This window comes from Merops nubicus, unplaced genomic scaffold (genome assembly GCF_000691845.1).
Source record: "Merops nubicus isolate BGI_N331 unplaced genomic scaffold, ASM69184v1 scaffold934, whole genome shotgun sequence".
Taxonomy (NCBI): Eukaryota; Metazoa; Chordata; class Aves; order Coraciiformes; family Meropidae; genus Merops; species Merops nubicus.
The window spans coordinates 474-12,597 of record NW_008603414.1 but is presented as its reverse complement, the minus strand read 5'-3'; the positions used below and the strand labels follow the sequence as shown (position 1 = coordinate 12,597).

The 12,124-nt window shown below is 36.4% G+C and overlaps 1 protein-coding gene across 1 annotated transcript in view; it reads right to left on the bottom strand.

The window, feature by feature from the left end:
- The window catches only part of LOC103771337 (ephrin type-A receptor 7), a gene marked incomplete at both ends in the record, with an annotated part of 118,761 nt that extends 108,037 nt beyond the window's left edge, over window positions 1–10,724 (bottom strand). The window contains 2 exons of the mRNA XM_008938627.1: window positions 5,536–6,205; window positions 10,660–10,724. Coding sequence (XP_008936875.1) covers window positions 5,536–6,205; window positions 10,660–10,724 — 735 coding nt within the window. The remainder of the gene's footprint in view (window positions 1–5,535; window positions 6,206–10,659) is intronic.
- Between the last annotated feature and the right edge of the window lie 1,400 nt (window positions 10,725–12,124).

Genomic DNA, 12,124 nt, shown 5'->3' with positions numbered 1-12,124 from the left:
GGGAAAGAGCTCTACATTCAACTACATTATCCAATAATTTCACTTCTAGGATCTAGGCTCCTGATTGCCCTCCTGCATGTGCTATTTCACTCCTGTCAGCTCTTCTGAAGCAAAACAACTAGTTCACTGGAAACTAAGCCTGTCAGTAGCTCTGCAGTTAATTAATTTTAGGGATCGCGCCAATGGTGTTATGGATGAGAACTAGCTGGTTTCAGCTCCCTCCACTACTTGATCACTTCAGCTCAACATCAGCTTAATTCCCACGTACCTTCATGCTACACTTGAGAGAGTTTGTTGTATCACCAGAACTATGATGGCCTATAATCATAATAATCAAACTAATTCAAATAATTCAGGCAAAGAAATGCTAAAAAAAAAAAAAACAAAAATAACTGTGTCTTAGGGCCAAAGGGCAACCCAGAGAATACCTGGAACAAATACTATGAAGCAGAAAGGCAACAGTTTCCTCAGGTGATGGCTAGCCCTGACCACTGAGAACATAAGCCATTTTGTACAATATAACTAGGAAACCATTAAAAAGGACAGGTTTAATAGTAGGTATAGCTCCTCTGCCCTTCTCTTCTCTGTGTTGACACATCCAAAAGGCTTAAGGATATGAACAAAGTAGGTCAAAGAAACCTGAATAACTTAGTGAGACTGATAAATTTGTGAAAATCATCCTCTTTATGAACACTAGACTGTTCTATAAGAAAGATACAGCAAGAAAATATCTTTCTACAACATCTCTCTGACAAGGGCAGTCAGAAGACTCCAGGGTGAAAGAAAGCCAAAACATTTAACTTCCTAGAAACTCCAAAGGGGGATGGAAGCAGCAATCACAGCTCTGCATTTCACAGTAGAAACACCTTCAGTGTTCTTGACCTCCTAGCTAGAAGGTCTTACTTTTACCTTAAAAGTATCTGGGAGATTTTTCTGAATCCTTCTGGGATCCTTTGGAAAGGAATTTACATTTTTTTTTTTTTTTTTTAATCCAATAGTTTCTATGCAGCTGTATCTGGGGCCTGATATCAGATCCCACTGACCTTTCTTTAAAAAAAGGAAAAAAAAAATATTTTATATGTTAGGGGATAAAAAGGGAAGGAGGTAGACACTCTCCTGTTGAACTTTCACCAGCTTCAGAGAAAATGACAAGACTCAGAGATATCCTCATTCTCTGCTCTGGTTCAATTTGCTGAGAATAATTACATTCTCTTCCCTAGAGTAACTCTGAAGGCAAATGGAAGAAAGGTAACGCTTCTTCAGAAAGAGGAAACATTTAGAGTCCTGATGATATAAATTGAAAAGGTTTTTTACCATTTTTCCCCTTCTCTACAATGTAAAACATTTTTAGGTTGAAAATGAAAAAAATGTCAACATTGGTTACTCAAGCTACAGGTCACCCACGGCTTCTTGGACACACTACTTGGGCTAAACTCTACACACTATTCACAATATGCACAACTTGGGCTTTTTAGAATTTTTTAATGACAGATTATTCATATTCCCCACTTAATTCATTGCCCTCTAATAATAAATTTGTGGCACTTCAGCTCATAAATGGAGTAATATTAGAAAACAAAAACAAACTAACAAAAAAACACCACCACTCGTACTTCACCACAAATATGCCAAGCATAAGGCAAATTCAGTTTCTGGATCTGTTATCAAGTAACATTTCACAGAGTCAAGAGATGAAATTTTGTCTCAAGAAAAGAAATAAAAAAGAAGGAACAGATGCAGCTTGCAGTCTGGCACAGTGTACAGCACATGACAAAGTTTGGAAAGAAAAGCCTGTAGCTCCTTTTTTACCTCAGCAAGACAAAATGTACAAATACCTGTAATACCCTCCCCATTTGGGGGCCAATAAAGCAACTGTTAATGTATATGGTACTATAAAATGTTTAACAGTAAAATACATCCATTTGGCTTTCCCTAGAAATTTGTATTTTTGGATCTGGTGCCAAATCATCTGTGTAATTTCTCAGTTCAGCCATATTAAGAGATGCTTTATACCTTCTGAAATATCACTCTACTGCTCTGATTTAATAAATGTAATCCTCTCCCTCCACACCCTCAACTAACATGAAGCATACGGAAAATACATTACACTAGAATTTCTCAAAGAATTATTTTCTCCTTCAAATACCAGTCACAGACTGCACTGTGCTCCTTACGTGCACAACATATTGCCTTAAATCCATTCTGAGGAAAAAAAATCAAAGTTAGTCCTGTTGGGAGTCCACTACAGTTACTGAGAACTCTGTTGGGGGGTTGAGAGGTTTTTTTGTTGTCTTTTTTTTTTTTTTTTTTCCAGAATAGATGCAATACATGTTGGAAGAACTGAATATTTCTAAGTACCTTTATAGTATCTTTGCTAGATACCTTTCAAGACAATCCTTTAAAATGTACGACTTTGACACCTAAGCCTAGGGCTACCCACTAGGAGACAGGATCAACACTGAAGAGATAGTGTCCTTGCACTTAAACAAAAGAATCTCCAAAATTCAGACACTCATCTAGTTTTCTGACATTTGTTTCACCCAGCTTTAAGTTTTGCTTCAAATGACAATTGCAAGCTCTCTGGAATTTGTCTCTCTTATGTATGTGTGTTACACTGTTACATCACTGAGGTAGGATGGACTCTGTGGCACACCTATAGTGAGAAGTAATCATTGTATGTCCAAAACAAAAGATTAACTTAACCTGAATGATCAAGCACTGAAGAAGGAACACATTGGGAGCTCATTTTCCACGTTATGGGTTTCAGCACTCATAATTGTTTTCTTCCTCATCCTTCCCAGCATTACCAGTTACTTATATTCATGCAATGAAAAAAAAAAAAAAAAAAAATCTTCTGGCAATAGATCCAGTGCAGAATTGTGTATAAATCAAAATTCAATTGTTTTAGTATCTGAAGTCAATAAATTTCACACAGAGGAGAGAAGCTATATGCAGAAGGAACACACTCTGCCATCACAGTCAGCCAATCAAGCTAGCCTAACATAAACGAAAATCCCCACAGAGTTAGAGGCTGAAGAGCTATTTGGAACTACAATGTGGCCATCTACTCCTACCTTTGCTACAACGCAGCCAGATAAGGTATTATTCTGTATCTTTAAAAGACCTTCCTATTGTGTTAATTCAGCTGAGCTTTAGGAAGCGTGAGAGAGGAATCACAGACACCTGCCCATCCTGACAGAGCACAATGCTTTCTGCCATGAGTAGTCCCAGAGAAGTCACGCAGCATGCCAGGTACAAAGTATTTGCAGAAGTGAGCCTTCAGACAGCACTATAAAAGCTGTGGGTTAAGGAAGCACACGCCAACTTGCTTCTGCTTGATCTGTTACACAGCTTGACAGTAACAGATAGCCAGTTGCATTAGTGTCAATGTTCAGATAAGTTTCTCTCAATATCTGTCACAAAAAACAGACGTGGTATCAGTGTGCCAGCTGTATTATCGGTCACTACATAGTTGATCATATTTAATAACATCCTCGAGCACAGACACAGCTAACAAGTGCCACAGAGGGCAATGACTACCGTGCGCCACAGTCACCCAGCTCCTTCTGACTCGCGGCTGCCAACAGCGCACGTTCGGCAAGTGCCTGCCTCCCATTTTCTCCCTCTCAAACACATTAACTTGCCTCAATACGGAGACAGAGTTTGTTTTGAAACTCTTAACAGGATCACTGAAAGAAAAGAGGAAAAATACTATAAAAGATCCTCTGGACTGTTTCCAGAACCATGTATTTTCTTAGCGATTGCTTTGGAAGCAAGCCAAAAACGGGAAGTGTTCTTGTAAATGAGCACGCTACCATATTGAAGTACAAGTTATCATTTCATTCTTTTTGTCAACATCATCACGGTTAGAAATTAAGAAGCTTGTTTAGTAAACAGGTTACTTGAATTCCAGTTACCAAACACTGATTTCTTCTCTATCCACGCCCACCAGTCAGTCAGCTCCTGTCCCACATCCCCTTTGCAAAGTATACCGCTTTCCTTTTTTGGATACTTTCTCTTTTTTACTGAATGTCTCATAAAATTAGTATATTAATTACATCAACCATGACTAGGTCTGTAATCAAGAGCAAGTTAACTAAGGAAAAAAGTCGGTCACTCAAAAAACAATTCAAAAACCTCAAAACACACTTCTACGGAACACTGTGCTTAATATTTTTAACAGAGCTTTGTAACAGTATACTGAATGGTTTCATGGGGGCAGTTTTTCACATTAGAATTATTCCTAATGAGATCACCCTCCACCTTGTATAAGCCCTCATCCCTTCCCAGCAGAACAATGGAAGATTTGTGCAAGTCTACAAAGGCGTCAGATCAACTCCACTCACTTCACCTTGTACCACATTTTCTCACAACAACTCATCAAGAACACAATCGTGTTTTTCCCTGAGGACAAATTAAAGGGACTCACTTTGTTTTAAGGTATCCCAAATCCTCTACAGATTTTGAAGTCCTCACACAGACTTTTCAGTCAGTGACCACTACCAGCTTTGGTTTCGAATTTCTGTAGGTTTCTCCTCTTCGCAGATTTGTGGTTTTTTTTTCCCAGTTTTTGACTTACAACATTTCTCACCAACAAATGTCTGCCTATCTTGTAATTAAAATGTGCTGATACATACAATTCCATGTATGATCTTATGATAAAAATAATGACTTTGTGTTAAATGTCCACAAAAATACCTGCCTTCAAAAAAGCTATGCTCTTATTTTACTGTTAGCAAAGACAATGACATATCTTTCTCACACTAAGCAGAAATGTCTTGCACATATAGCCCCAGTAACAGCAATGCTAAGAGTAAGTATCATTCTAAAAATAAGGATGACTGAATCAGTCCGAATTAGGAAGTACAAGGCAGTAGTCTCTAATTTGCTGGTATTTAAGTTAATCACCATGATCCCATGGGAAGCCAAAAGTTTAGAGTTCTTTTCATGCAAAAAGATACTGTAGAAAGGAAAACACACTTGATTCTGAAAATTTTATTTTGTTTTAAAGATCTATTTTGTGTTTGAAGTTTTACACACAAGACACAAAATATCCCCATTTTTATTGTGTGTGTATTCTTCCCATTACTAACCGCGCCTTGTACTAAGTTTACTTCCTCAGTTTTCGCTTTCTTATGTCACAGATCACATGAAAGAACAAATTCTTAACTACTCATATCCAAGACTATTAATACAATGTTCTGTGATAGGTACAACTTGCTCAGCATTACCAAGAGCTATAAGGAGCACCACCTTAAGCAGTTTAAAATGTTAGTCCTGCATCTATATTTACACCTTATAAAACTTCAACTTTTCTTGTTTAAATTTTAAACTGCAGTATGCAACCCCCTGATTTCCATATCCAGAAGGGCTGACTGCTTTACACGAGCCACTGTGAGGTTCACAGACTGAGGATCCAGAAATGTTAAAGCAGACCAACGACATATTTCTCTTGCAACAAAAAAAATAATAAAAATGAGCTGGTAGAACATGACCTATAATGTATATATTACAGCAAGATGTACATTTACTTACGTTCACAGGTGTCTCCTTTTTGCTGGTATCCTGCTTTGCAGATACATTTTCCAATAGGCACTAACCATTCTCCCTCAGCACTACAGTGCATCTTCGGCGAGTTCTCTGCCTCCTCTTCTGCACTGCTGACGCATGTTCCTCGTACTTCAACTAAAGAGGAAAACTCTGAGCCAGTCACTGTGTCAGGAAAAATAGCTAAGTTCTCAATGATGGACCAGCACTTCTTGTAGTAGACTTTGACAGAGACCAAAGCAATGCAGGCCCCTACATCCTGAAATGCAAGATAGAATCCTTTTTTGGACAAAGGCCCAATTTCTCTCACCTCTGTGTTAAGTTTCATTTTTCTCTCCCCAAGATCACCCTGGGTAAAACTTTCATCTGCTGCAATAGTGTCAATTTTTACATATTGGTTTTCTCGGATATTCCTGCCAGTGTCGTAGTCTGTTTCATAATAATACAAGTTAAAAGTTTCTTTACAAGTCCCCAGAACTCCAGGAAGACTGTTACAATCCCTCAGAGTGAATTTCAGTTCTACAAAAATCCTTTGTGCATTGCTTTTTGCAATCCAGTTAGTCCGAAGCCAGTTGTTTTGGTTTGATTCCATCACCTGGCATACCTGGTATGTTCGTATAGGAGTGTAGTTTTCATCCAGTCCACTAATTTCTTCCCACTAAAACAATAACAAAAAGTTAGTAATACAAAACAAGTATACCACCAGATGTAACTACTGTGTCTATTTTAAAAGGCTTCACACAACTCAAGCCCCCCTCCTTTTAAACAGTATGGCTTCATAAAAAGTAGATTGTTGTTAAAATATGCTTAAGCACCTAAATAAAGAAAACACATATTCATGCAGCTGCAGGCTCTCTTCCCCTCCATGTTTTTCCCACATATAAATAACTTCTAAAAAATCATTGTCATATCATGGGCACAGTTGTAAAAGGAAAGCACCAGAGAAGGCTGTTCAGTGTACCAAGTTCTGATTACACACTGGGTAATTTCATTTCATTAAACACATTTCATTAAGGTCATGACAGTTTTGGTTAAGCAAAGACCAAAAGGAGGGTGGCAGCTTCGCTTCCAGAGAAAATTAAAGTCAGTGAAACCTTAGAAACCGAAATTGCCTAGTGTTACAGTACATAAAACTTGTATACAAAAAACTTCCAGTGGAACTTTCATTTGTACAGAAAGCAGGGAACTGGGTCCTGAAACTTTTGAGTGGGACAATTTTCACTCCTGTATGATGAAACTGGCATAGAGAGAGAGGGCAAGAGAAAATAGACAATTAAAAATCTGAAAGCAAGAAAACATTTTGGATGTTCCATTTTTGTTCATTCTCTCTTCTATTCTACTTACAAAAACAAAGGAGGTAAGCGGGAGCTCCTCACCTCACATTTTGTTCAGTGGCTGCATCCACGTTAAAAGGTTGGTTGGGAGTTCAAATGAACCATGAGATTACATACGTAATTAAGAACAACCTACATGACTGAACATTCACCAGTTCAAAGCCTGGGTTTTGTTGTTGTTCCCTCTTCAGGACACCAACTGTATAACAAACTGGGAAGCCTGTAACAGCCCCTTAAGCCTTTAACAGCCTTTGGCAGCGTGGGAATTTGCACCTCTGGCAATGACAAACTTTCCACTGAAATCAACCAGGTGAACCTGCCCAGGTGTAAACAAACCAGTACCTGCCTCTCACCTTTTTTTCACATTTCATGTAACATTTAATTGACTGCAGAAACCGCAGCTGTAATAAATTAGGGGGGGGAGGTTGAGCTATCCTCACCCAATGGTATAGACAACCATGACTTCTCCGTATGGCACTTAGCCCTCTGGCCCTGTGTCAATAATGCACTTAAGCTCATGCTTAAGATCAGTGACAGTACTTACAAGCTTAATGGTAAGCATGTGCTTAAGTGCTTTGTGGGACTAGCACAGGCACCTCTGCAGGATGGAGCATCCACTGATACTCCTTACACCAGTAACCGAGCGTGGAAGGCATTGGTTTTCTACACTAGGAGCCACGGAGTATACAGTACTTTGCAAGCCAATATTTGACAGCAAATGAGATCATTTTAACATTGGTGTATTGCTCCAAGAAAAAAAACAGATGTGGCTGAATTGATGTTGGAAGTTACCACCACAAAATATATCACATCTGCAGATGCTGAAATGCACAGAAGTTGTAAATATCAAAGAGCATTTCAAAGACCTACAGTTAATATAGATGTGGTGTGTATGGTATTATATATGCATATGGTATTAAATGATTGAACTATATTATTAAGTGCTCATGGAGTTAACTGAACTGATAATACACGGAACTGTATTACCTCAGAACAGAAGGAAGTCTACCTTCATAAGAGATTTATTAGATCTGAACTGAGTAAGAGGTTTTCCCCTCTATAAGAACTAGCAAAAGCAAGGAAAAGAAAAACAAAGAGGACCCGGACTGAAGCTTTTGGGTCTGCCACACTGAAAAACCAAACAATCAAGCAAACAAACAAACAAACAAAAAAATACAGATGACAAAAAAGGCATGAAGCCTAAAATCTTACTGTTTTTTATATTCTCCATTGTACATCAGGTAGTGTTGAGGTGGGTTTTTTTTAATTGGTTTGGGGGTCCTGTTCGCTGTATTTTCTACCTTGTGTAACCAGTACACCCTCAAAACACCAAACCAGAGTCTGCAGTCAGATGTTCCAGTTAAACAATGTATCGTATCTTTGAAGTGAAAATAAATGTAATGCACCACACAACTCCTGGTGTTTTGATGTGGACTGCACCATCAAAATAAATTCCCACTCCAAAAAAAACCAAAACAAACCAAAACAAAAACCCACACAAAAACAAACAAACAAACAAAAAAAAAAAAAAGAAAGCATAAGGAAAAAAATTAAAAATAATGTGCATAACAAACAAAATACATATAACAAAATCAAACCATTTTTAATAATACAACTGGAATGAACCTTCTTGGAGTCAAAAGCCCACTACATGAGGCCAGCTAAGTGTCAGAGAGATTCTTATGCTACAGTCAAGGAAAACAATATGAAACACTAAATTCAGGTAAGAAGTCCTACTTTTCATTGTCCCTAGTATTAATCACTGAAGTCTATCTTTACATATTTTCCCAAAGCCATGGAATATGACTTTCCTAAAAAAACAAGGAAATATGACTTATGATTCAATTATGTAAACAGAAGGATATTATTTAGATCAGTCCATTGCAGGTGTACCTGCTTCTTTGCAGGGAAAAAAAAATACATCAGTACTTCAGGATATGTTTTCACCTATGCTATTTGAGGTCACACTTCATTAAAGTCTTTTTTAAAGTGATCAATTCCCTGACAGCTTATGCAGCAAGAAAATTTAACTTTTCTTTGTCCTGCTGCAACTTGCTGTGATATATATGCAATCCCATTTGATGTGTCCTGTTCTATTGGTTTCAATGTACAGTACTTTAACTTATTAGTTATCTTAAGAATGTTTGAAATCATTGTTAGATGTAACATTTGCAGTTGAATGAGGCATTTAATGAGTGTCTGGCTGATACATTTCATACTATGATGATGCAGTAGTTTCCCTGAAGATTTTCTGTGTTTATTCCCATGAAGTGTTTATTGCAGAGTAGAAAATTCAGTAAGGAAAATTTTTAAAAAAATTATTTCAAAAATTGCATTATTTAAATGGTACTTTTATGTTAATTTACAGGCAACTATTTCTGAACATTTTCATGCATCAGTTTTGATTCACTTTTAATTCCTGATTGAAATTGGCTTCTACCTCTGAAAGTCACCTTTTACTATTTGTTGAATTTGACTCTACTTTCATCTTTCGGTATGCTGACATGTGTAACATGTGTTGACATGTCTTTCATTATCTACAGGTTAACCTAATATAATTGCCACCATGGTAATCTTTCAAACACCTCTGGTAAAGGCTTCAATCTGTGCGAAACATTAATGCTGAGGTTATGAGCCATCATATGCACTGAGCTCACATTACATTCCTTCTGAAGTCCTTAGATTCATTTCCAGTTTATGCTTGTATTGATTTTATGATCTTGCTCTTAAAGAAAGACACTTTCAGATTTTCATTCTTCTTATTTAAAGGATTTGTTACACTTTTATATCCCCACTCACACTTCACGCTTTTCTGGCTCCAGATTGCCTAATGCGCTGAAGATTAAGGGTCTGATCTCCCAAGTCCTTGTTCATGCAAGGAGTTGCAATGGATACAGCAAGGCTGCTTCCATGAGAAAGAACTGTCCATATAATTTATGATTTGTCAGACCGACTTAAGGTAGGACTGAGTTAAGGTAGGACAATATATATCTCCATTAGATCTTTCTGAAAACGTTCTTCCTCTAGCCTTGAGAAAGAAGGGTTTTTCTATAAAATTTAATTCATACTGAAAGCAGCATCTCCTTAACTTTACATAGATAATAAATAAAACAAGAGCACAGATGTTTCTAAACTTCTCATTTTTTATAATCATGTACTTCACAATCGTACATTCATGGAGTACCATGAGATTAATTTGCAACCAAGATGAAGGTGGCCCTTAACCACATAAATTGTGCCCAGTTGCAGATATCAAGCTCCCCAAGACTTAGGGATGTTTCAAGTTTGAAATGTCATTTCAAACACATCTGCAGTATAAATGTTTTTATTTTAGAGTACTTCAGTCTGTGCTATTCAATTACAAAGAAAACATCGTAAACAAATTTATGATCACCCATTATACAGAAAATGAAAACCATATTTTTAGAAAGTTTCTACACAAAACTAAATCTTCTGTTTCTAAAGGAAGAAAGACAAAGTGATTTAAAATACTGTATTATAAATATACAGAGCTTTCTGGTACAGCAGAAAAGATTACACTGCAAAATATAGCTATTGAGAACATTTAGGTGAGTTTCTAAAGAGACTCTCTTTTAATCAGCTTGTACATTTGTACACTGTAACTGAGGTATACTTCCTTCTATTCTAAAAATGAAAAAGCCATAAACAGTTTGATTACTGAGAGAAATATAAGGGGAAGCTAGTTTAAAGCAAGTCTTTCAGTTTGGTAAAATAACTACTCATCTTTAGCAGCTTAATTTTTGCCTGGAGTACTTACCCCATTGGGAGGAGAGGAAATCCATTCCAACTCTGTCTGTTGTGCTTTAGAGTCCAGCAATATTACTAAAAAAGGAAAAAAAAAAAAAAAAAAAAAACACAAGAAAAAAAAACCATCACTGCTTGTTAAAAATAAGTGGGAATACAAAACCAAAGAACCAAGTCTGAATAAAAAGAAGTGATAAAAAGAATATTATTTTTGTACAAATTAATATTGTTCTACATGATATTAAAAAAATTGTGACCACAACTACGCATTTAACTGTAAATAGATAATTAATGTATTATGTACCATCCACATATAAGATATACTTTAATCTTAACAATTTCCTTGCTCAAGTCAAAGTGCACTGTTTTCCTTACTGCTCTAAAGTGTTACTAATCAGTCATTAAGATGCATGCTTCCTTTACCTCTTTTGTCATAAGAACATTTCCCATATGCTAGTTATTACAGTCAGCTTAAAACAAACACGTACACAGCAACATTTCAACACTTTTCAAAACTGATTTAGAAAGGAGTAGTCTACACCTTACCAGGACCTGCACTCAAATAGCATTGGTATTTTTGAGTTGGAAAGAAAAAAAAAAAAAAATGTCCCCTAGGTGATAATGCAGTCGTTCTACAAACAAATGACAACGGGGAATACAGAAAATAAAAGACTCTGTGATTACCTCACACTTTGCATACACAAAATACTACATACACAAAATCAGACTAATTCACTTTATGGTAATGGCTTCCTAAAATCTTCATGTCATTATGCTCCAGTGACATTTCTACACAAAAAGACATCACTTCTTGTAGCACCACAATTATTTTCAGCCAGATGTAACCCTGGCTCCAAAAGCCGTTAATCACAGCCTAATAAAAAAACTCTTACATATTTTACAGTACATATTGGAGGTTACATTACTGATGTTCTGTTACCTCTAAACATACGTTTCTATATGTGTCTTGTATTTATGTTATAGTTTTAAGCTTCTTAGTAAATTCTGTTTCTGTAAGACTTTCAAATGGTACATGTTAATCTGTGATAAAAAAGAAAAAAGGCTAAATAATATTCTGTAATACCTCCTTTCAGGCAGCTAAACAGCCAAAGTTATAGAGTGATCAACCATAAATCTAGGTTGGGTACACTTTGAAGATTGCCTTCTTCAAAGCTGCACATTTAACTTCATAGTTGTATTTGATGAAACATTTCTAATTTAAATCTATTCAGTATATTTTTAGCTATTAATCTATTTATAACTTTACACAGAGCTTTAAGTGCTGACAATTCAATGCATTATTTAAGGCTGTAACTTGAAGCAAGTTCTATTAGGTGTTTTGAAATTGTTATAATTCTGGCTTTGGCCCTTTCTCCTAGTAGAATTTAACACAATATTTTAGTGAATTACTAGAAAGATGAGATGACTAAAGGAGTTATTTAAAGGTTTATATAGTAATATCTGGAATGTCAGCTGAA